The 26,437-nt window shown below is 38.8% G+C and overlaps 1 protein-coding gene across 2 annotated transcripts in view; it reads right to left on the bottom strand.

The window, feature by feature from the left end:
- Positions 1-6,044: 6,044 nt before the first annotated feature.
- crim1 (cysteine rich transmembrane BMP regulator 1 (chordin-like)) overlaps positions 6,045-26,437 on the bottom strand; it is a 132,155-nt gene continuing 111,762 nt past the window's right edge. The window contains exons 10-17 of one of the 2 annotated variants that reach the window (XM_057343247.1): positions 23,094-23,215; positions 20,261-20,473; positions 19,262-19,474; positions 18,074-18,295; positions 15,134-15,322; positions 14,321-14,437; positions 10,854-11,041; positions 6,045-8,786 (exon numbers count right to left, since the gene is read on the bottom strand). In XM_057343247.1, coding sequence (XP_057199230.1) covers positions 8,610-8,786; positions 10,854-11,041; positions 14,321-14,437; positions 15,134-15,322; positions 18,074-18,295; positions 19,262-19,474; positions 20,261-20,473; positions 23,094-23,215 — 1,441 coding nt within the window. In that variant the 3' untranslated portion in view covers positions 6,045-8,609. Of the gene's footprint in view, positions 8,787-10,853; positions 11,042-14,320; positions 14,438-15,133; positions 15,323-18,073; positions 18,296-19,261; positions 19,478-20,260; positions 20,474-23,093; positions 23,216-26,437 lie in introns of both variants that reach the window. The other variant, XM_057343246.1, reaches the window with a different exon arrangement.

The following is a 26,437-nucleotide window of genomic DNA, read 5'->3' as shown; positions in this document are numbered from 1 at the left end:
AGGGTTCGCCTTAACGAACCAACAGGGGAGGGGAGAGCTTAGGAGGAGGGCAAAGGGTTGGCAAAGGGAAGGTGGTCAGGGGTAGTCCATAGGGCTGGGATGGTGAAGGTAGAGGGAGGAGCCAGGGATGAGTCCAGAGCAGCCAGAGACCAGCCAGGAGGAGTTCGAAGGGAAGGCCGAAGGGACGAGGGAGCCTGATGGAGCCAGTGGGATGACAGGCCACGGCGGAGACGAGGAAGACAGGAGCCAAGGTGTAGCCACTGGGTCGAAGGGCCAAGGTGGAGTCCGAGTCTCGGACTCTGGTGTGCAGAGGGTGAGCTGAGGGGTTTCCGGGTGCCAACAGATCCAGGGCTGACGAGCTGGCTGACAAAGGCAGAGGGAGGCGGAGGCAGAGGGAGGGAGGCAGAGGGAGGGAGAGAGGGAGGGAGCTTCTTGGAGACTGGCGAAAAGGTGTTGGCTGCTGAGGGAGGCGGGGCGTCTGCAGTGAGGTCTGGCTATCGCTCCGTGCTGCGGGGTGGTGGCTGGCTGGTCTCTGGTTTGGGGCAGGATCCGTGGGGGTCGGAGAGCTGGGCTGCGGAGGATTGAGGCGCACATCCCAGGTGAGCCAGAACACCCCCCCCCATCCAGGCTGGAACTGGATGATTATTGTACCTACTCTCATCACTTTGCCCGATGCAGAATTCACACCCCACAGCCATGAGGACTCGGTTAAGAAAGTCCTTCAGGGGGTTTTCATCTACGTCAGGAAGCATAATGAGAGCGAGTAGATCATCATCCAGTCCAGACAAAAATAAATGGTTAAGATCGGGGTCGCTCCAACTCACCAGTCTGCAAGAAGAAAGAAATCCTCTGCATACCTCTCCAGAGTCATGCCGTCCTGGCAGAGATCGTATGTTTGGTCGGTCAGGTCTTCTGTCAGAAACTACTCCGACAGATACGATGCACACCAGACAGAAAGACATTTAAATTTTAATTAAGTTTAATTAATTAAATTAATTAAAGTCCATGGGTGAAAAATAACCGACAAAATCCACAGGGTATAATCCACAGAGTATAATCCACAGTACGAGAAAAAAACAGATAAAAAAACTCCTCCGGTAAACAATGACAAAAATACATCCACGGGAAACACAGCATCAGAATTCTCAAGGGATCTGAGCTAACATATACAAGGTAACAACTAGACATCACAATCAATGAAAAAAATAGAACAGTATATGGAGTCCGGTGTGATGAGTTGCAGGTGCATGGTGTAATCAAGGTGCCTGGTGCAAGGGATCATGGAGAGTGTAGTCCGTGAACAATGACGAAAGCGGGCGTGCTGAGGGTGGTGTGGCTGTAAGCGGTGCTGCATTTGTTATCAGTAGTTCTCAAACTGGGGGCCGTGGCCCCTGGGGGGGCCCCGAGATGGATCCAGGGGGCCACAGATTTTGTGGCATTTTATGAAATATAGAAATTGATCATAGATTTTATGCAATCAAACATCAGAAAAATAAGACCACCAGACAAAATAATTGATGTTTCAGCATTGTATAACCGAATATGTTTTTGTTTAAATAAAAATGTTACATTTAAGATTATAAGTCTTTATTTGGGGGACCGCAAAGCGATGCACTCTACACAAAGGGGGCCTTACAACGAAAAAGTTTGAGAACCACTGTGTTACATAACTCAAGTTGTTAATGTTTTTGCTACTGTTCACAAAAACAATTGGAAGTGGGAGGGGCACGTTAATATGAATACATCATGAATATTATTTAGGCAATGTAACGATTGCCTATGAACTCTGCTGAAAGGAAGACAAAATAGCAGATTTCCACTCACTAGTGTGCATTCACGGCACTGCTATACATTAAAGTCATCAAGTCGTTTAGCTGCAGGCTGTAAATTATAATAGTTGTTACACGTTTTGTTACACAAGTTGACTTTATTAATAAGTACAGCATATTTATCCAATTACAATTAATATTAGAACAGACTATTGTTCTTTAAATGAGTACTACTCATTAACAAAAAGGGGACGGCTGGTACACAAACTTTGCCAGTGAAGACTGTCAGGACTTGGCTGTTCTCCACCTTGCTGGTTCCGAGCAGCTTGTTCCATTAACATGGTGCTGCTCTGACAAAGCCTGCATTAGAGTCACAGTAAGAGGATTAACTGATGGACATTTCTGCCATGCCTGGACAATTATGAAAATGAAAATGGACAAAAGGTCAGAGAAACATACACACAGACATCACAAAAAATCTTTAGCCCGCTACGCAAATGCACAAACACACATAAATGCATTCAAAGGGTGTTATTGTAATCCACCACATGGGGAAAAAAAACGAATGGGCATTACAAGCCAAACAGTAGATCCACTGTTGGAGGATAGTATTTAATAAAGTTTTCCTTGGCTTCTGTTTATTTTTTTCCGGATGTTTAAGAACGCTTTCAGAAGGTTCAGATTGCATAAGCTTTCATGAACTAACAATGAATAACAGAATGAATTAATCAATATTGAAGTTTTGATGTCTATTGCTATTTTACGTTACATTCAAATATTAAATAAGCATGTAAAAATAAACATTAACCAACAATAATAAATGCTGTTGAAGTAGTTAAAGTATATGAATAATATAATATAATATTATATGATTTTATTTCAATAGATTATCTATTTGTTAACAAACCTCATTGTAAAGTGTTGCATCTTTGACAAACTCTCAATGTGCTTAAATGAAGCAGAGTGTTATGCTGTCGTATTAAGAAATAGAGCATGAAATAAAGTCTAACAGCCAGTAACATCAACATTACTGAACGCCAGCAGAACTGTTATAAAATCAAGCTTCACTTATTTGTAACAAAGTCTTTTGTATCAGCAGGCACCATGAATTATGATTTCTAGATCAGCATGCTGGAAAATGTCATCTGACATCTTCTGGAATCAATCAGGCTTTCCATGCAGCATGCATAAATGATATAGACCAGTCACATGCCATAGTCAACCGTATAGATTTTTTCAAGACCTTTTATCCTTTCAAAATCTAAATCTAAAAAAATAATTTATTTTTTAAACAGTAGTTTACCGGAAACACTGTTGCCAGCATGTAAATGTACAATCCTGCTCCGAATACAGTAATATTACTGTAATTGTTATTGTTATTATTATTATTATAATTATAATTATTCAATACAGTGGTTGTCAACTGGTGGGTTGTGATCTAAAAAAAGACTGTGTGACATCCGCACATCCTCAAAATACACTAATAAAACTACAGTATGTGAGATATACAGTAAAAGAAAGACCGCAAAGACATGTTTAGGGTACTTTTGACAAATATATTGTACTGACTACAGTTTTCACAGTGGTAAATAAAAATATGATTCTATAATTAATTCATTATTATTAAATAAAAATATTTTTGTATAATATACACATTTTGTGGTGGATAAGAATTTGATGTTTGTGACGCAACCATTGTACAGATCGTACAAGAGTAATAAAAAGAATAGGCTTAAAATACAGCAAGGTTAGAGGGTATAAACACTTAAAGATTACAGGGGAGCTACTTAACTGTTTATATTGTTATTTAAGGGACACTGCCAGTCTGAATGTAAAATGGGAAGAACATTTAGTCGAGCATCCTAAGATTTACAGAGTCAGAGTCTTTTAACTATCTAATAGTTAATGGCCCAGTTTGTTTATTTCAAAATTTGTCATTCGGTGTCACTGAGACCTGACTGTTAACACTGTTGACTTTGTCACTGCATACACTTCATGCTCAAAATTTTGTTTTACCTTTTTTCTCGCGTTATTCATTCGCCTGTTCCTGGTCGCCTCAGCATCAGCATCTTTTACGAGACTCTGAAATGGTTACGCAGCTCTCTGCCGCCACTCAGTGGTCTCGTTGGGTTAGTGCATTCATAAAATACCTGCATTTTCTGGTCTGGTCTGATTTATTATTGGTGTCAAACGTTCGAAGGATCAACGACCACAACCTATCGGCACACCACTGAAACCCCTATCAAAAACAGCGATTGTTATTAAACACATCCCGTGAATTATTATTCCTCAATGATAAAAACCTACTGTACATACATCACTGCCCCTTTTGTATTTCCACATGATTTAAGCCTCTGCTTGGTTTAATCCATCATGGGTTTATAATTGTTGTAACGGTCAGTTATTTGATCTTGATTGTTAATTACAGTACATTTCAACCTGATTCACTATGCACAAGCTTTATGTGTAGTCCATGGTAATGTTATGGGCCTACTGAATGTGTTAAAGAGGTCAGTTATAATGTTAATATTGTTTTGATGTACCCTACAAGTCTGAATTGGATCTGACCTGTAGCCTATGTAGTAAAGCAATTGGATTTGTGTTATCTTCTTGGTACATAGGCTAGTAATATAACATATTGAATGGTATTTCTTATCTTAATTATAATATTTCATGCAGACGTTCATTTTCAATAGATATCATTTGAAATAAGATGAAGAAAAAATGACTGTCAACATTACAAAGTAGAGTAGATATAAGCAGCATGACTTACAACAGGACAAGAGGACTCTTGATTGTTTAAAAAGTATTTATTGTGCTGCAAAGAAACAAACAAAATGATACAAGAAATTGAAAAAGAATCTGCTGTGCTACAGGATTTCGGAGTCAACATTTCATCTACCCTTTTAAAAACCTGCAATATCATGACCCATGTTGACATTATTTTTACATGAACATTAAACACCAGTAGTACACAAACTCTAAAAGGGATGATAATTCACGTGGAAAGACTGGAGAGGGTGGAGAGGGGATACAGGGACAAATTTTCTAGAACATATACACTTGTCTACCGTCTTTTGAATGTGGACACTTCTCTGCTCTATGTAGAGCCAAAAAAACAAACAAACAAAGAACAAACGGACACTCTGTGAAGTCTTAAACTTTGAAACGCTCTTTGAGAGACGGCTAAGGTCAGTTTTTCAGCTCATCAATAAATTATTAAGGTCATAGACAATATATTACATCTCTAATTTTTATCTCTTTCGAAACCTTTTTTGTGTCATTTTTTAAACATTTTCTTTAGTTTTTTAGGTTGTTTTGGCGAGTGACACTCAAGTATTTACAACAATACTTGGAGAATGCACTAAAACAATTCAAGACAACTCAGTAGAACCCAAATAAACATGCAGATCTGTCCGAACCAAATCCAACCAGTGTTGTAAGCTTTCCTTCACAACCTCAAACACGGAGTGTTTGGAAGCAATGAGGTGGAAATGTTGTTTTGTGTGTGAAAGTGAACTTGAAAGTGCGCTTTGCACAGATCTCACATTGCCAATTAAATATGGATGACATCTTGCTGAAATGAGTTTATTCTTGTAGGGGATTTGTATTTGAGTCTTCCAGAGCAATACTCTTCAGTGCTCTAGTACTAAACCTTGTTTACTATTTCTCTGATGCTTTATGATTGGCCGTGACTGAAAGACAGGACTACTAATCAATTGTTTCATTTCCACGAAACGGAAACGTGTTAGAGGATAAACAAAAGCGAAAGGCCCAGATCGGTGCGTTTAACCCTAAAGTCTCAAAAGCAAGTGCTTATTTGTGATCTCAGTTGCTTCTGCATACTTGTGTGTTTGAAATAAGGCAAAGACGTTATGGCTTGTGGTGATTACACAGTAAATTATATTGTTAATATAAAGCTTTATAACAGAATTACGAATATGTTGCAGTTATAGATTAAGTTCTGAAACGAATGTATCATTGGGTGAATCTAACAAAACCTGTTAATATTATTTCACCCCGAAATCTAAAAAATGAAACAAGAAATTATATTTTGCTAAAAACATTTCATTTTCATTACTGTGCTAAACAAAATATATTCTTTTTTAAAATCATTTTTATATCAAAGTGTATTATAGTTATTTTACAGCATGCTGTACAAAAATGACAGAATTACATTACATAATTAGAAAATATTCAAAACTTATACGTGGTGGAAATTGCTGTTTTGTCATGAAAATGATATCATAAATCAAACAATGATTTTACACTTGGTTTCATTTTTGATGCAAAATATAATATTTTTATTCCATTTTTTCGTTTGATTTAGGGGCGGACACATTTCATGAGATTCACCCAATAAACCCTGCACAGGGTTCTACAAGGTTTTCGGGAAAAATCAAGGGCAAATTTTTGTATTAAACAGGTTTGTAAAAAAAGAAAAAGAAACGCATACTATATGTTGATTTTCTCTCTATATATAAAAGTGCCAAGTTGTACAGCTCTACAAACAATATCACATACAGATAAAGATACAACCAAGACAAACTATCACATAGCTACAGTCCCCACCCCTCTGCCCTCCCATTGCCCCGCCCTCACCTTGCCCACCCCCTCACTTCAACCATCTACATTCCAGTAGTTCTGACACCTGTAAGGAATCATAACAAGGAATAACGAAACGAGAGCTTCGTCGCTTAACATGGCAATGTGACATGGCTTTGAATTAAATTTGCTTTTAAAAATAAACTTAAGGACTGATAGTTCACACTCCAATCCTTTTGCTACAGCAATGATGCCATGTGCTGTGCGCTTAATAACTACATAGCAAATTGCATTTCACATCTTCGCTGTTCAATTTTCAATAAACAAAATGGATTTGACTTGAAAGCCTGTCAAAACAAAGCCAACTTGTTGAAGAGCAAAGCTCTATGATCAGAGAAAACTGGGGGAAAAAATACACAAAAAAGGATAGAATGAGATGTTTGTCTATCTTTCCGTATCATCATCATCTGTGCTTTTTTAAATTAACGTCAAACAAAAAAGGCAACAGAAAGCCTGTCATCCTCAATTTGCCGTCTTATATTTTTTCTCAATCATAAATACATTCATTAGGAAAATGAACTAGGAACCTTACAGATCGAAGAGAAGTCATGTGTGCGTACGCACTTGTACGTACATGCCAACACATACATACACACGTACATATATAATCACAAAATATCTTTTCAGTTTAGCATTAATATGTACATATACGCCGCTATAATAGTTTTGGAGTTTTGAAGCCAAATTTGTCGTTGAAAAACAGAACAAAGGTGCCTTAGTAACATTAGGAAGTTTTCTGAAAGGGAGGCAGTTTTGTGAAAAAGTACAAATAAAGAAAATGAAAAACATGTTCGTTTGTCGCAAACCCCCTGTACCAACTCGATTAGATTTTTGGGCCTCATTTAAAAAACACATACAGACCAAGTTTATGTATAAATGGTGTAAAAAAATTTTCATAATGTTTGTGTTAATCGTTCATAGAACTACCATTATGTAGTAATAGTTCATAAAAAATCTAGATTAACGACAATGTAGTAATTTCGTGTAATCGTTCACAGAACTACTAATATATAATAACCGTTTGTAAAACCATTCTTGCATAACCTGTCAACTTACATAAGGGTGGTTTCGCAAACAATTGACACAAAAATTTGTTCCACTTGTGTTTGACAAAAGAGGCCCATTGATTGATTGATTTTGATGGTAAATGTTTCCTTAAGGACGCTACTGGTTTTGATGCCTACAAAATGAGGTTTGAAGAATCAAAGCAAAAAAAGCAGCACTTGTAAAGCATAGCCTCAAATCCAAACCACTATCGCTATGTTCTCGCGTTTACTCTCTCCCTTCACAACTTGTTTCGGTAAAATATATATATTTGCTAGGAGTGTAAGTCAATCTGCCCTTGGTTGTGAGAGAAAGAACAAATGGTGTTTGGATGGTTAAATGGGAAAACGCTCATACACGTAAGCAGAATTACAACATAGAGACACCACACCTCCATCATCTAGCAGGAAGATCTACTGTCCACAGAGTAGCTTACTCCATTATCTTCCATTTGTCTTTTAAGAGCAAAAAAAGGCTCGGTCGAATTCATCCACAGCACTGGGGAAATCAAAATCTTACAGTAGCATCTCCCACAAAAACTCGCCTTTCTTTTCTCTCTTTTCTCTACACAGTCCAGCGTCTCCTCTGTCTCGGGAAGGTGAGCGTCCCACAGCGCCCTCTCTGGGCGTATCAGGTACCTCAGACAGAGAAGCTTTGGTTCAGCCTTGTGTTCACACAAGCACCAGTCAAATGTTTCGCTCTTTTCTCTCTTTTCCGACAAAACGTAGGAATGCAGTAAAAATATTGTTTAAAAACAAACAAAAAACCCCCCACCCCGGTCGTCCTAATCACTTCACAACTACCTTCAACTTGTGCCTGAACAGCCACAATATCTCACACTCACACAAAAAAAGATGCTCAACCTATCACAAAAATACTCCGGAAGAGTCTTCTCCAATTTACCAATAACACCCGGTTAATGTTTGGTTCGGTTACATAGGTGCCGCTTCTTGCTCCCGGTGAAACTTTCGGGTGTTGACGTGTGATATATACTGTATTTTCTTGCTCGGAGTGACTTAAGTGAATATTATAATTGTTTACCAGGGTCTCTTCTCTGTCCGCTTGAATTGACGGCTTTATCTGTCTCTATAGTTTTTATGAGTGTTCGTGTGCCGCAGAGGTTTAAGCAGCCGAACACGGGCTCAGTCTCTCTCTTTCTCGATCACTCACTCTCTCTCGCTCTCCCGTTTCTCACGCCGTCTGGTAGAAGTTGTCAGCCTGCAGGTTGTTGGGTTTCTGCATGCTGTAGTAGCCGCTGTATCTTGAGTCTGGATCTGCAATGCGGAGCATGCGTTGGGGGCTGTCCACCTGGACTTTCGTCCTCTTCTGACAGTCCACATACTCCAGCTGGTTATTGAGACACGTGGGCTGTGCAGGAGACATAACACAACACAAACTTGATGAGCTGTCCTGGATCATGTAAATCATTTCTCAGGCTCATGCAACTTTAGGGCAGCAATTGCTATCGGGAAAAGTAATAATTGATATAAAAACACACACCTAGGATGTTTTCTTACTAGGGCGTCTGTTTGACGTCAGAGATTGATTTGTCTGGTTGGTGTAAAAGCTGTTTTCTGAGCAATAATGAATTACACTTCAAAAATCAATGTCTAAAGGGACGGATTCTGTGCCGGATGGGAAGAAAATTCGGCCCAGGCACTTTTAGGCCCGCATCGGCCCTCCACAGAATCTGTCGATGGGGGGGGGGGGGGGGGCATGCATACGTGTCTTTTGCATTCGCGTTGCGTGCATTCGCATTTATGATACGTCCGTCTAAGCGGCCAACGCCTCCGTTACCGCCCCATACGTTAGCGGCAAACGCGTTCGTTACGGCCTTATACGTTAGCGGCAAACGTGTTAGTTCCGGCCCCATACGTTAGCGCCCCACCGGGAAAGCACCCGGTAAGCCAGATGGCCAGTCCGCCCCTGGACGGATTAACGCTAGGGCTGGCCTACTGGGCACTAGACCAGCAGGGGGCCCTTGCAAATTTAATGTGAATAATTTTTATTTATTTTATTTTCTCAATAAAATAGCGCTGAATACTGTGGAATAAAGGGATGTTTTTGAAGTTGTGAAGTATTAACCGTAGCGAATAAATCAAATAAATAATCCTAATGCATTGCCGCGCTGTTGAGAGGGACATCTAGAGGTGAGTAAAAAAACACTGTGGAATATAAGCGTGCAGAAGTCACGTGTAGAAGACAGTAGAAGGCAAAATAACAAAATGAGTTTAAAACCACAGAAATGTGTCAAAGACATCTCAGTTCGCTGTCTTTAATGGCCATTGAATGCAGTCAGCTGGTGTGAGACAGCTGGATTTGGATTACGTTGTGGAAGAGTTCTCTCTGAAGAAATCACGAAAGATACCTCTCAGCTAAGCTAAAACCAACTTTTTTATTAAGATAACGTTAAATGCTTCGGTGATTGATATTGCTTAGTTTATAATGCATGGACTGTTAAATGCTCGTCTTCTTAATGCATAAATTATTTAAGGAATGAGCTAAACCTATTCCCACATAATATGAGTTGGAGAGTTCAGAAGCTTTTTGAGGTGTCGAGAACTGCGAAATATAAATAAACCACTTTGTGTTGTATTTTGTGCATTTTACACAGAAGCCGTTTTTCTATTCTGCTGAACCACTTTTATATAGTTTTTCTATGTAAACACGCTCTAGATGGATGTGTTTAACTGTTATGCCTGCGTCTCGCGCCGTTTGCAGCGTCTCTCACATAAGCACCATGGTTTTAATAAGCTGTGTCAACACACAGAGCAGCTCATCAATGTCAGTCCCAAAGCAGTGGACCAATCAGAAGACCCCGAAGGCGGGACAAGAGTCGTAAGCTTTTGTTGACAATAGCAAGTTGGCACATGGAGATTTCTGTTATCAAAAGAGTGCCAAGAGACCCTCGCGGTATGTGCTGTGCTTTTTCAAACACTGCGTCATGCGTTTTTAGAAGGATAGATGAGTTCTGTGCGAACAGCTCATAAGTCCTGTATTTGGGCATAAGAGCAACACTGCTCTCGAAAAATATGTGATGCTAGGGAGCCTTAGAAACATCCCTGCCCAGGGTACATCAAAGTCATAATCCGTCCCTGGATGTCTAGAATACAATTCATGTGGACTCCTGTATGGTTTGTGTAAGTACTGATGATGTTGTACTTATATTACACAACACATGGGCATCTTTTCAGCATCTAGCACTGGCTAGCTCTGATTGGTTGATTTGACGCAACTTTTGGTAGTAGTAGTTTTAGCCCACCCACCAGGAAACAAATTGTATGAAATGGATACAATAAGAACTTCAACATAATGGATACAATAAGAACTTCAGAACAATAAGATCTTCTACAATAAGAAGATTCTGAACACTCAACACAGTTTATGCATAGCAGGCTTGTTTTTTATATAGTGATGTTTATTTTGTTTATGTACCTTTGTGGGTGTGTGGTAGCAAGGAACAGGGATCCACTGCTTACGCTGGTTGACCAACAGCAGGGCGGCGATAGTGAGCATCATCATTAGTATGGGCAGTGCCACCCAGGCCCAGTGCAAACCAGCATTCTCATGTGGCAATGGCGTCTTGCCATCTAAGTATGGCATCTGGAGACTCCCAAATTCACCTGGAATAACCCACAACAGACCTGTTAGCATTTGCTCTTTGCTAACAGCTGACAGCTATGCCTCACTACAATAAAACATTTTAGCACCATGTCATATAAATATTACCCTTTTAAAAGTTGCAGAAGGGCATTTCCGTGAAAATGTCAACCTAACCATGAAAATATCAAGTTTTTACCAAAGATTTTTGCTATACTAATAGCACAGATATTAACATTTGGTTGTTTAAATACCGATGTGAGGTCTCGTTTCAAGTTTTTAACGCATTTGCTGAATTTTTCGCGCATGATTTTTTATAGTCTGGTAAGTGCCATTTTCAGGAATGTTCCATCCATAACGGTCCTTATTCCTCATAAATGTACACATGAAAATGAAATATTTTATGTTTTATTAAGAGGCATCCCTTCTCTATTTGTTGGGTATTATTGCTTCAAGTTTGTGCATTTTAATTCACAGAAATCCTACAAAGTTTGTTGTCTCCCAAAAAACGTGTTCCCCATTTCCCTTTTTTAAAATAGAAAACTTGTGCATATACTGATATTTTTCGGATGTTTAGCGCTATCAACAAGGGTTTAGTAAAATATAAACAGATGGTTTAAAGGGGTCATATTGGATGGCTAAAACGAACATTATTGTGTGTATTTGGTGTAAGACAGTGTGTTTACGCGGTTTACGGTTAAAAAAACACGTTCGTTTTCACATACCGTGCATTACTGTTGCTCCTCTGTGCCCCGCTTTTCTGAAACCCCGCTTTTTTTTTCATCCAGTGTTATGGAAGTGACATTTTCAGTCGGAACTTGAAATATAAATTCTCAGAGAATGTAATTATGTAATTGTGACGAGGGAGGCGGGGCGAGAGCCATGGGCGAACGACGCGGGGCCGGTGACTCGAGTGATAATGAGTGTCAGCTGCGCATTACACCGGTCTCGCACCTCTCACGGAGGAGATCGGAAGCATAAAAGGACGAGCGACAGGAGTGTACGACGAGAGAGGACCGGGCCCAGACATATGTTAAGTTTTGTTTATGTTTGTGTGGCCGGCAGTCTACCGTGAGGTTGCTGCTGACCTTTTTACTATTTAGTTTATTTACTATTTGATTAAAGTGTTTGAACGTTCGCTGGTTTCCGCCTCCTTCCTTCCCTTTTATTGAGCTTTTGTTACAGTAATTTATTACTGATATTGAGCCATCTTTTTAGTTTACATTGTACTAAACCCCTCATGATTCCAGACATCAGAAAATTACCAGTCTATGCACAAATTTTCTATTTTAAAAAAGAGAGAAAATGTATGCGTTATGGATGTGTCAAAAAAGATGCACATTATAATACTACTAATAATAATATTACAACTAATAATGCAACAATACCCAACAAATGGAGAAGGGATAACTCTTATAGAACATAAAACAGTTACTGTTTTATTTTTATTTGCCCATTTATGAGGAATATAAACAGTTATGGATGTGACATTTCACTTACCTGACTATGGAAAACTATAAGAGACTTCATATATTGACATCTGACCTATCAGTATGCTGAAAACCTTTGGTAAAAACTTTTTTCATCTTAAGGTTGACATTTACATGGAATTGGACGACTTTTTAAATCAAAAGATTAGTTTGTTTGTGAATCTGACTACAACGGAACCAGTGTTGGGTAAGTTCCTCTGAAAAAGTAATTAATTACTAGTTACTAATTACATATTCAATAGTGTAATTAGATTACTGTGCAAATTACTCTCTCCAAAAAGTATTTAATTACTTATTACTAATTACCTTCTACAGTATATCCTATATCAACCTTGATTAGTTAAGTGATTCAAGGATAGACATGAAACGACTCTTAATTCATTCAAATAAATAATATAAAACGACATAAAATACTCTATTAACTGATTAAATCATTACAAATACGAGAAAGATACATTAATGCATGTATTTTAAAGTTAGACATTGAATTTTAAAGGGGTGATATGACACGGCTAAAACAAATATTATCGTTTTTTTTTAGATGTTTGTATCTCCTCTTTGCCCCGCCTCTCTGAAACGCGCAGATTTTTTACAAAGCTCATCGCTCTGAAAAGCGAGGTGTGCTATGATTGGCCAGTTAACCAGTGCATAGTGACTGGTCGAATGCTGCAAGCGTGTGACGGAAATGTAACGACTCTTACCATATTTGGAACATCAGGTTCCAAAGCAATTGTACTGACAGGTACGCCCACCTTACTTGCTTATACATTTGGGCGGTCTTAGTCAAATCATACCACGAACTGATGTAGATTTGTGGGGGTGTGGTTACACGAGGCATTTCAGGCAGGTCTGGGTGAGCATTCGCTTTTGATAGAATGCATCTTTTGTTCCGACACTTTCATTTTTGCAATTTTAAACACGTGTAAACGCCATATGACCCCTTTAATGTCAATTCCAGTATTGTATACATTACACAGTATTAAGTTAAATTACATCCAAAGTAATGGGCGATTTTTACTTCTGCGTAGGACCTACGGCGTAGCCTACGCAGAGCCGCGTACCCTGTGCGTACCCTACGCCGTAGCCTGACGCGCACCTCTCCAAAAATGTAACAACGCGTCAACTCAACGCGGACCCTACGCGGACCGCAAGCGCTGTGATTGGTCGGTTTGGCAGCATCGTACTTCCTTCTACGCATTTCTGGCGTCTTCTTCTCTGGCGTCTTCTTCCGGCAAGTTCAGAGTCCACAAAAGAACAACATGGCGAGCATCGACATCTCTGGTTTCTAGCTTTTTGTTGAAGTGATTTAATTAAAAGTAACTGTTTTTCTACTTCGATCAGCTCCAACTCCGTTAAGATGCGATCAGCTTCCATCGCTTGCAAACACTAGCATACACACAAAACATCGGCGAAGAAGAGCAACCCGGGAAAACACAAAGAGCCAACTAGCGTTTCGGCGGTGTAATTGCAGTACGACGCATACTCTCAACGCAGAACCATAAATGTTCACGACGGCGTCGTCTACGTACGTAGGCTACGCCGTAGGTTACAGCGTAGGTCCTACGCACGACTATAACTTAAGCTTAACTGTGATAAAATGACAGAAATTAGAGTAATCCCTTACTTTACTTATTTAAAGGAAAAGTAATTAAATTATAGTAAATAATTACTTAGTAACTAGTTACACCCAACACTGACCGGAACGATATAGATATACTGTATATTCACATATTTATTGTTATTGTATTATTTCATGGTACCAAGTCTTAAAACTGTGTTTGTAATTGTATGTGAGAGCTCTTGAACGGCTACCTCTGAACTGTGGCATGATATCATTTTCGCTGTGAGTGGGCCAGGCTGGTTGATGTTTTTGCTTGTCTCCTCTTAGGTCTGTCTTCTCAATGGGCACATTTGTGGGAGCATAAGTCTCTGTAATTAAAACAAATAAAAAAAGCTGTGTTTAGAGTTACAGAGGAACACACTCACAACGGCACATACATAAACGCCGTAACTGCAGTTAAAGGAGTTGTGAAGGAGCGCTCAGAACAGATTCGGGTCAGCGTGAAATTGCAGGCCACTGGCTAATTAAAAGCTCATCTTCAGAGCTGCGTCTTCGAGTGGGAAAGCACCAAAGGGTGAGTGATTACCCAGAATGCACACGACACCACTCTCAACCCCCTCATTGATCCAAAGCCAAGTGACACAGCAATAAAGAGGGGAATGATCAATGACACTATCTCCCAAATGCAAAGAGAGCTAATTTAGCCTCTGTCCGGCTTCAACTTAATCAATCCTTTTAAATGATTCATCTCAACGAGTCCGTATTTAGACAAAAGACCCATTCAATTAGAGAGGAGGTTCTAAGTAAACACTGCTTTATGAGAGCCAGAGAGAGAGAGAAAGATTAGGAGGGAGTTAGGAAAAGAGACACAGAGATGTGCGACAGAACTAAAAACATCTCCAGAATTACTTTATACATTTTAAACATGTTCCTCTATCGCACCTGCTCATGCTATGATTTTACTTTTTTTTTGCATAAAAAAACGATTTCAGGATAATTTAACCAAAACACGCCTAGATTTCTGAAGAAAATGTGGTGCTCTGCTCTCTGACATAAATCCTCACCTGGACACATGGGGCAGCAGCTGCCCTCCACAGTGATTGGCTGATGGCAGGGTAAGGCGGGGCAGCTGACAGTCGAGCACAGGGTCTGGCCTTGTAGACAGTAGCAATGAGTGCAGCTGTCAATGTCCCATCGCTCTTCGTCCATGTACGTCTTTCCATTGAAATGACACACGGCTCTTGGTGTGGCATCTGGTGAAAAGATGAAATAAACAGCTTAATGAAGTGTCAGCCTCTTACATGTCTGCATCTTATAAACAATAAGGGGATATAAGCACCTTTTCAATTAACAGACTAGAATAATCACATCTTATAGTGAGACGTTTGTGATTTAGTCAGTGAATTCACAGATTTGAAGACACTGATTTTGATTTTTGTTCTCAAACTCTTTGTGGAAATTCTTTTAGAGCAAAAATGTAGAAGTCTTAAAATTAGGACTGACACATTATTTTGAAAAGTTTCTCCTAAATGTAGCTACTTTTAGCCTTAAGATGTTTTGTGAAGTCCTGTAGTGTTATAAATTTCACGTCTTGATTTGGGTGTGAACATTGGTCATTTACATTTAAAGGCTAATTCACACTGATTCAACAAACTCCAACATATGCCAACAAACATGTTTGCTAGATCAATGTCAATGAAATTTTAGAATGTGTCTTTGTTGGAGTTTGTTGGATCAGTGTCAGGTAGAATTTAGAATGTAGGTGTTTGTTGGTATTTGTTGGATCTGTGACAGTAAGAATTTAGAATGTAGGTGTTGGTTGGAGTTTGTTGGATCCGTGTCAGCGATAATTTAAAAAGTAGGCATTTGTTAGAGTGTGTTGGTATTTGTTGGATCAGTGTTAGCGAGAATTTAGAATGTAGGTGTTTGTTGGAATTTGTTGGATCAGTGTCAGTGATAATTTAGAATGTAGGTGTTTGTTGGAATTTGTTGGTATTTGTTGGATCAGTGTCAGTGATAATTTAGAATGTAGGTGTTTGTTGGTATTTGTTGGATCAGTGATAATTTAGAATGTAGGTGTTTGTTGGAATTTGTTGGATCAGTGTCAGTGAGAATTTAGAATGTAGGTGTTTGTTGGTATTTGTTGGATCAGTGTCAGTGAGAATTTAAAATGTAGGTGTTTGTTGGAATTTGTTGGTATTTGTTGGATCAGTGTCAGTGAGAATTTAGAATGTAGGTGTTTGTTGGAGTTTGCTGGTATTTGTTGGATCAGTGTCAGTAAGAATTTAGAATGTAGGTTTTTGTTGGTATTTGTTGGATCAGTGTCAGTGAGAATTTAGAACGTAGGTGTTTGTTGGAGTTTGTTGGTATTTGTTGGATCAGTGTCAGTAAGAATGTAGAATGTAGGTTTTTGTTGGAGTTTGTTGGAACAGTGTCATTGAGCATTAAGAATGTATGTGTTTGCTGGCATTTGTTGAAGTTTGTTGGTATTTGTTTGATCAATGTCAGCGATAACTTAGAATGTAGATGTTTGTTGGCATTTGTTGGATCAGTGTATGTGAGAATTTAGATTGTAGTTGTTTGTTGGAGTTTGTTAGGTTAGGTCAATTAGCCTTAAAAGGTTCTTGCTCAATTTTGCAGGGTTCACGATACGATACACACCTGAAACTGAAATTCAAATAACATTATTTTCAAAATATTAACAATTTCAGTAACTTATTTTGTTGCACATGCAACTTTTTAACATTTTAAGGCTTAATTGAAATTAGAATTAAGATCAGTGTCAATTTTGACTAAAATGCAAAATACAATTTAGTTTTAGTCATCCCAATTTATCATAGTTTTAGTCTATTTTTAGTCGACGAAATCTACATTATCTTAGTCTACTAAAATCTGTCTGGATTAACTAATTTAAATGGTGTAATTAAATGTTCCATACCTGTTCCATACCTCCATACCATAACTGTTTCGACATAATTTACTTTACCTTGGAATTAAATGAAACCGGGTCATTACCTTTATTTTTCAGAAAAGTTGAGTAACTACTGGATATGCATTGTTGTAACACAGAGAATATTAGACCCTGAACGACATGTAGCAGTTCATTCAGTCTCATTTTGACTCAATTGACTCGTTCGTTCATTCAGTACATTCAACCAATGAAACACTCTGACAGAGCTCACACTCAAGCGCTATTGGCTCGTGTCTCTTTGAAGCTGCGTTGTCTTTGCTTGAGACAGTAATGAATGAGAAAAATCTTTCAAAAAGACATATTACATAAACTGCATTACATTTCTTCAATCATGCAAATCACATACTTGTTTTTTTAGCATGTCATTCGATCTTTTAATCTACAGTACGACTCACTTCATCGCTTCTCTGATCGGTACAGCGCTGGTTTCTTTTGGCTTTATGTTGCATATCACGTTATGCAGCAGCTCACATTAGCGGATAAATGAACATTGGCATTTAAACACGTTTGTGCTGCCTTTGAAATGAGTTTCGGGGTGACTCGCCTGCAGTCACGCTTCAAGTTTGCTGTGTTTTAACGGCGATTGTGAAGGAAAATATGACGCTTTGTAAACCACTTGGAGACACAGATTGTGTCTTGTGCTTCTCTCTCTACCGCATATGTGAGATAAGCACACGTGACGCGCTGGCGCAGAGTAGGTAGCGTCTTGACCGCTGAACGAATAGAATTAAACATATTGTAAAATATCCCCATCTCTACGATGCGCATCGTAACATTTTTGCATCGCGAAATATCGTAATACGAATTATCGTTATTAAATTAAATAAATTAATCATTTTAATTTTTGTGTTTCTTTAGCTGATTTGCCATTTCAACAATGAGTCCCAGGCAAAAAATACAAAAATGGCATTAGATGAAGAAAATGTACAGCAAATGCTGTATGCTCAGCAGTGTTAGTTCAGGGATGTGTGCAGTGTCCCGCAGTGTGCTATGCAGAATTCTCTAGTCAAGTTAACACATAAGGGTCACATACCTAGACAGTAGGGGCAACACTGGCCCTTTCTGAGCACAGGCCGGGCACAGTTGACCGGTGGACATGACTCAGAGAAGCAGCTAATGGCTCCGTCCAGACAAACGCAGCTGGAGCAGACGTTAGGCTTCCAGGACTCAGCAGCCAGGAAGATGTCACCCTCCTCATTCCTGCAGTAACCGGGCATACTGTCATTACTGGGCGTCTGAGGAGTGACTGGATCATCTGAAGAAACAAGATATAAAAACGTATTTGTTCTCCAATTGTTACCCATAATTACTAGAATAAGTCAGACCTGAATGTACACCTGAATGTACATTTACTTGTATAGCTCAGACAGCCTAGGTGATGGTTGGTGATGTACAAGAAAGTTGTTTCAGGGGTGGAAGTTTTTGATACTTTTGATAAAGATTATGAAGAAAAGTTTTATTATTTTTTAGCCCATAAATCATTTAAAATACTAATGTAGGAAGACAGACAGAGAGTTTGGCTCTAAGGCAAAATATTAAAGGGGCCATCACCTACTATTTTGTAGTGTCAAACCAGATCCATTTTTACAATATTATCATATGTGTAGTATTTGCATATCAATAATCAAAAATCACAGTAATCAATACTATGGTTATTGGCAATACTAGTGTATTATGACGTCACTAGTCCCAAAGATTTGCTTGACACATATTACAATACATAAAACTCAAACAATGTGAGGTAGACATGTATTCTGAATATATACTAAAACTCATTTCAGAAGGTTTGAAAACATTCCGAAGAGCAAATGAAATTGGTTATAGTTGAATTGCTGGAACATTTTCTCAAATGTGCAGTCATTCTCTTCCACCGTCATCTGGTGTTCCTCTCGATGAGTTGATCAATGCCCTGTGGTACCAATGCAGTATTCATCATTTCCCTCTAATCGTGTACAAAACATGAACGTACACGCCCATTCACACGTTTCTCCTCTCATAGTTTTGTCAAGTTCTTCTGTGCTCTAAAAAGGATCTCACTACACTCCATAGGTTTAAAAAATGTATGCTTTTTGTCTCCTTAAATCTACCTGTACAAAATTCTGATATCTCCCTGTACTCCTTTGTCACCTCTATCTTTCTGAAACACATGCATTTTGGTAAGTTTGAGTCGGCAGACACAGTGGATATCTATTATTTGTCTAACTTTTTCCTGAAAGCTCACCTGGACAGTGAGGGCAGCACGAATCCTGTGTTCTGATTGGATTGTGGCAGAGCAGGGGCGGGCACACCTCCGTCTCACAGAGCACGCGGCCGCTGTGGCAGGTACACTGAGTGCAGGAGTCAATGTTCCATGTCTCTCCCTCCACAAAGTACTCCCCGCCCGGGGCCAAACACACTGATGCCTCGCTGAGCTCTGGTTTATGTGAACTGGACTCTTCTGAAAGAAACAGTGGAGCATTAATGCAATGCAGGGAAGAGAGTTTGTGTTACCTCTGCACTAAAAAACACTGTTGTTGGTCAAAACATTATAAATATTTAAAACCCTCAAACTTAAAAAAGTTTCCAAATCTTTCTTTCTCATGCAATATAAAAATGATATGGTGTCAAGGTTTAAAATGATCAAAAAGCACCAGGTTTGACATCGATGAAGGAAATGCCATCAGTTCTCGCATGTCTCATAATTCAACCAAAGTTTAAATAACTTCCTTTCTAATTTATGTTTGTTATGCATAATGCTACTGTACAGTAGGGCTTCAGAAGTCTTGGAAAATAGAGCAATAGAGTTTTTATAGTTTTTATTTTATATTTATTTATTTATTTATTAATGTTTTAAATTAGCTTTTATTTTTAGATTTTTTAATTTTGATGTTAATTTTAGTTAAATATTTAGTTTATATATGACTTTGTTCTATGCTTTTCTTATTTATTTGTTTATTTATATGTTGCTATAAAACATGAATACATTTTTGTTAGTTTTGATTATTATTATTATTTTAGTGCTTTAAACTCAATTTTTCATTAGTTCATTAGTATCTTTTCTCCAATTATCTTTAGACCAATATTTTAATTGATTTCATTTGAATAAACAGAAACGCTTTCAAAGTTTTAATTTTAGAAAACTAAAATAGCCTAGTGGCGCATCAGAGATTTTAATGGTCCCTTTCCCTTTCTGCAGATAAAAAACCCACCCAGCCTCTATAAAGATAAAGTGCACACTTACCTGGGCATGTAGGGCAACAGTGGCCGGTCCGTATGGTAGGGTTGTCACAGGAGGGCACAGGGCACGATATAAGGGCACACATTTCTCTCCCAGCATGACAGTAACAATCCCGACAGCCATCATGCCAACTCTGGCCGTTCTCGTGCCTCCGGCCGTCCATAGACAAGCAGGATCCCAGTTTCACTGTTGGAGCCACAGATGATGAGCTCTGATCTGCAATAAAAACGTATGGCTTAACGATAAACACAAATTGCTTAAAAAACAATGATTGTCAGATGTGATACTGTGGTACTTTGAAAGAAACAGAGACTACCGAATGATCAGCATATTCATAAAGCAGGTATTTACATGACCCTCCCTACTTTTGGGAATACTGTACCATGGTACGGGTCCAAATATCATAATAAAACCAACTTATTTTGTTTTTGTTAGTGATGATGATTAACTAAACATATGCTTCTGGTCTTATAGAAAAGGGATAAAGCCAACAAAAGCCAAATGATTCCCTGTATCTATTCTTTCATTTATATTCCAGGCATTTGACCTCTTCGATGAGACATTTTCACCGGCTGCTTTGCAGGCAGCGTGAAATGACAAAATATGCAAGCGATCCCTCACTCCCCCACCCCAAACCCCTGAGCACAGAACATTCTCAAATCTCATTCAATCTGCCAAGAGCGTCACCTCTCACTGCCTCTCCATAACAGCAGCAGGGCCCCGGCCAAGCCTCAGTCAATATCAGACAACCATTTCACATTGATTAAAATCCTGTCTGCCTGATACAAGGAAGATGCACACCTTCAAAAATGAAACGGCAGGCGGATTAAAAAAGGCCTTTTTCTTGCTCTCCCGTCTCATTAAACGGACCGGGCTTGTGAATATTTCACTTGCCAGCTTCATTATTGAAGCCGAATCAAACGAGAGCACAAGAGGCTATGAATAATAGAGGGATGTGAGTAACTGTGGGCCTTTTGTATACAACAGGTGGTCCTCGAAATAAATGGGAAATAGAGGGAGGGGGGATGAGTCATGCTGGAGACCCTGGGCTCTGTGAAGATGAGGCTCAGCGGTTCTTCTGCGTTCTGTCCAAAAAGCATGCGGTATACGGCTCACACCTCAATGTATTCTGTCAATTATAGCAATAGCACCTCAGCATATCGATCCAAGGGGCCAATTGTAGCACTCAATAACTGCTGCTAACAAATTTTATGGCCAAAAATAGATATCGTCGCTGTCGGGCGGAAACCTCCTATGTCCAAATTTGGTCAATTTCATATTTTTTCACAAATCGATGCTATTGGTCAGTCCCCACGTGGGTCTGTTATTTTGACAAATTATTAACCAATCTAAAGTGTTGAAGATAGTTTGAGAGCAAATCTCTTAACTCCATTGGACACTTAAACTGTCTGAGAAGTCTCGTAACTCCACCTCTTCTTCACTCCGCGGGAGCTTCTCAGCAGTACGTCTCCTGATTGAAAGTTTTTTAGACAATAACTAGTGAAAATAGTTAGATTAAATACATTTGAGTAGGCCTGTTTAGTTAAAAATCGATAGCTGTAATGCTTCGGTGCAGAAGGAAGCCCGTGAGCCACGAAGGTAAATTTGTGAGCAGATTCGGCTAATTTCCGCCTATTAGACAGCCTAGTCAGATCATCGTTTTTTGTATTACATCACTTATAGTTCTTAAACCTTTAAAATAGAGTTTAGGAAATTTTATGTAACCACAGTCGTTAGCTTTGGTTAACGATTGAAGCCTTTTCTCTTGTCAAGAGGCTCAACGCGACCGCCGACTTTATTTGCGTGCAGATTAATTTCCGCCTATATTAGACAGCCTGTTTAACGTTTTATTTTGGTATTGCATAACTCATAGCTCTAAAGTTTAAAATAGAGTTTAGGAAGATGTATGTAACCACAATCATTAACTTTCATTAGCTTTTAAAGCCTCGTCTCTTGTCAAAAGGCTCAACGCGACCGCAGACTTTGATGAACACTGCTGGCAGCAGCGACGTCTGTGTCCGTACCATTCTTATCAATGACAGCGTAATCTCGTATCTCCCTGCTCCCAAGTTATAAACCTTGTATCTCCGATTAAACATGGTTTTGGGGAAATGTTGTGTTAATGTTGGTACACAACAGTATATGATAGCAATATACAGTAAGGTATAATACCAACTTTAACGATACAATGTTTAATAACTCAAAAAATATGCAGTTTTTTTAACTTCCTGAAAAATAATGGTTTTGGAGATACGAGGATTCCGCCCGACAGCGACGATATGCTTTTGGGATATACTATTATTTTTTATTAAATTTCAGTTTGTAAATAATGTGGTAAAATATTCTGTTCTGTGTTAGTTCTTTATAGGTCACGAGCATTAAACTAGTTTTCTTTTTTATTATACAAACCACAAGACCCTGAGTTTTTACCAAGAGTAAGCAATGTTAATGTGTATAAACCCCCTTAACCATGATAAAATTACTAAAACGCATGGCTTATCGTACTGTGTGGCTTATTGCTTTAAAGGAAACTATAAAGGAAATGCTTTTGGATATTCATGGGTTTAAACAAGACATATAAAATGTAAAATAGTTCATTATTCTAACTGTAGGTCATTTACATAGCACAGCCAAACAACTCCTGGTATATTAATAACTTCTCTATGTCAACTGCCTATGTTATGCAGTATGTTTGTGTACTGTACACCCGGTATTAATGTGTTTATGTTCTTCTTTGAAGTTTATATATTATATATTTGTTTAATATTCAAAATATACTATAGTTTGACCAAATATTGTATAACAATTTTAACAAAAATGAAAAAATGAGGCCTACCTCTACACTGACATGTCAGACAGCCCAACTCATCGTGCTGGAAGCCCATTGGACAGGACTTGTCACATGGTAGCTCTGGGCATTTCTTACAACGGCAGGTGTCACAGCCATGTTTGTTCTTGCTGGAATATAGAGAAATAATAGAGAAAACTTTATATTTAAAGAGACATACAGTAGCCTACATACATTGGGCCTCATTCATGAAACATTCGTAAATATATGAGTAAATTCCGAGTAATTTGCGCGTAAAACAGACCTTCCCAAAAACTTTCCTCCGGATTCACAAATACTTCGTAAACGTCAGATCTCATAGTAAAATGTGTGTATGTTAATGAATTCCAATCATTCGTAAACACGGCGCGCATGCACACTCACTCACAATTAGCATAATCCCGCCTATGATTTTAGAGCTACGCAAATGACGTATCTAGGAATGCTGGATTCCTCTGGACTTCATTCTCTGGTTTGGCTACATTGCATGAATGCATAAGAGACTAATAGGCTATATGCTTACCAATAAATGAATCAATTAAACTGTGTCCACCAAAGTATTTTTAGCCAGCGAAAATAATAATACCTGGTGCTCTTCTGAAAACGACCAGCTGGTGGCGCCTGAGAACGCTTTGATTTTTTGATGCTGTGATTTAGAATATCCGCAACAGTTAGCCTACTTGTCATTAGTATCTTATTTTTGAAAAATATTACTGAATATGAAAATTCAGTAATAATATTAACTTCTCAATCGTTGTGTATGATGGTTGGTGTAAAGAAGGACAGTGACGAGCTCTGCGTTTTACCCCAAGTAAAAAATGATAAAAGACAGGACGAAATAACTCGTGAAATATCATTAGGATACATAGTGCATCAAAATTCAGTGTCATCAGTTTGTCTAAAATAATATAGAACGTTACGTGCAGTTTTACGCACTATTTACATGTGGTATGGAGCAGGCGTACATTTTTTTCGTACCAACTAACATTTTGAAAAAACGAACATTTCAAAAATGTTCATTTTTCAAAAGTTTACGTCAAAACGACGTTACGAACGATTTACACAAAAAAATCGTTCCGCTCGTGTTTGATGAACGAGGCCCAATATGTGCACATAAATAGGATCCATTCTGAACAAACAGTTTTTGTATTTTCATAAGAATATTTCCGTTCGGCTGTGGATGAGTCTATGATGCTAAGGTTGCTTACTGATCTAAGTCGAGGGTCAGTTTTACTTTGTGTCTCTATGATATTATCATCCATAGTAGAGATGCACCGATAAATCGGCCAATAATCGGTATCGGTTGATAAAAGCAATTCTTCACACTATCGGCTATATAGCTGATGATCAGGGCCGATATTTTCTGTCAATCAAAAGAGGACAGGAAAATGCAATGAATTTGTGCTCTGTATATAGAAAATGTTAGGAAACATCATCAGTTTGATGATTAATATTAATAGTTATTATATGAATTAATAACATTCAGAAAGTTAAGAAATATTAATTTAATCTTCAGAATCAGTATTGGCAGATATCACTCTGAATAATCGAATAAGAAATTTAGTATTGGTGCATCTATAATCCATGGACATGTCTCTAGACCTCTTTTTTCAATCTAAGTCTACGATTTTTTCCAGCAGGCAGGCATAAACCAAATTGGGTTGCTTAGAAAAATAATAGCACAATTCACAGTTCAAGACCACAAAAAACCAAACTAATTCCATAAAGAGACAGAACAATCTCTCAGGCAGACTTTGTCATTGCCACATCAATGCTTTTTCGTGTTGAGCTGGAGTTACACACCAGGTGCGAAAGACACGGTCCAATGTCATCAGTTAACAGACAGCGAGAAACAGTGACAGAAATGGAGAGAGAGAGAGAGAGAGAGAGAGAGAGAGAGAGAAAGAGAGAGAGAGAGAGAGAGGAAAGAATGAGAGAGACTTGTTGACCTTACTTGGAGTCCTGACAGCAGATGGCACATTAAAGATGACTGACCAAAACGACCAATCAAAATGCTCCCTGATGGCCAAAGCACCTTTCTTACGAATAAACTTTTCCAGGGCACATTGGCCACAGACCCCATAGCCCGTCACACACATATACACACGCGCGCACATGCTCCCATCCCTCATGCCCCATCCGCTCTTATCTTTTGAATAATAGGGCTGAGAAGCCGCCATGTGCACTCCGTATTTGGTTTAGTGATAAGGAGCTATCAGGTATGATGTCAGCAGTAGGGAATATCAATATTCTTCATGCAGGAAGAGGAAGAAGCTGCGTCTCGGGCGCATGCATTATTCAGGCCGTGAGCTTGAACCACGGCCGTAACTTTGAGGGGCATAAATGGATATCTAAAATTAGAATCTGAGATGCAAGCATTTGCACTTGTGTGCTCATTCGTGACGGCAGAATTGAGGTGGGAAGAAACAACGAAGGGCCAGGAGCCGAGCTCTGATAAATAAAGACTGCTCTTTACTCAACCACACCTGAGGGAAGGCTATAGAGATGCAGGACCAGCCAACTCCCGCTTCATGTACCCTCCACTTGTAATGGTTAGGTTATCGGTCATAATATTAGTTTAGGGATGAGTGTGTTTTTTTTTACTATTTGATTTTCTAGATTTTACTATTATTGTGGAAATAGTTTGGAGGAGATAAGAAATCATAAAGGACATAAAAAGTTAATGAGGTTTGCTTGTGACACAGTCTACTGTAGGTTAAACCTGCATCCCCCATATGAAGACCTTATTTCAACGCGTCCGGAGCATTTGCACTAACCACTAACCAGCTTTCAAGATCAATTCCAATCAGGCATAACAAAACAACAAAACAACAAACATTAACAGCGTGTTAATCTGAGATCTAACCGGTGGAAACCCGGTGTACCTGGACACAGTGACACAGACACAGTGTCATTGTTTTTACTGTGGTACCGTTAAGTAGCAACTGTGCATGAAGTGGTTGTTTGTTAAACAACTTTGTTCAAACAAGATGTACTTGTCAAACTAAAAGGCTTGCACGAATAAAACAACACTGTGATCACTGGAGCCACAGGCTTACATTTACCGCTCTGACATTGAGCAGTTGTGCTCATATGGGTAATGAAAGTTTAAATCAGCTCCCAGACCTAAAAATCAGGTATCAAGGCATAATATTATTTTCTCGCATGTGTGTTACTGTACACTCTAAAAAATGTTGGGTTATTTCAACTCATCGTTGGGTCACAAATGGACAAACCCAACCGTTGGGTTGTAAATTAACATATGCTGGGTTCTTCCAAACCCATTGTTGGGTCAAATGTAAACATTATTTGGATTAATTTAACCCAACGGTGGGGTTTGTCCATTTATGACC

Source organism: Triplophysa rosa, linkage group LG10, assembly GCF_024868665.1.
Source record: "Triplophysa rosa linkage group LG10, Trosa_1v2, whole genome shotgun sequence".
Lineage (NCBI taxonomy): Eukaryota > Metazoa > Chordata > Actinopteri > Cypriniformes > Nemacheilidae > Triplophysa > Triplophysa rosa.
The sequence above is the reverse complement of the archived record's forward strand: the minus strand, read 5'-3'. Positions and strand labels throughout refer to the sequence as shown.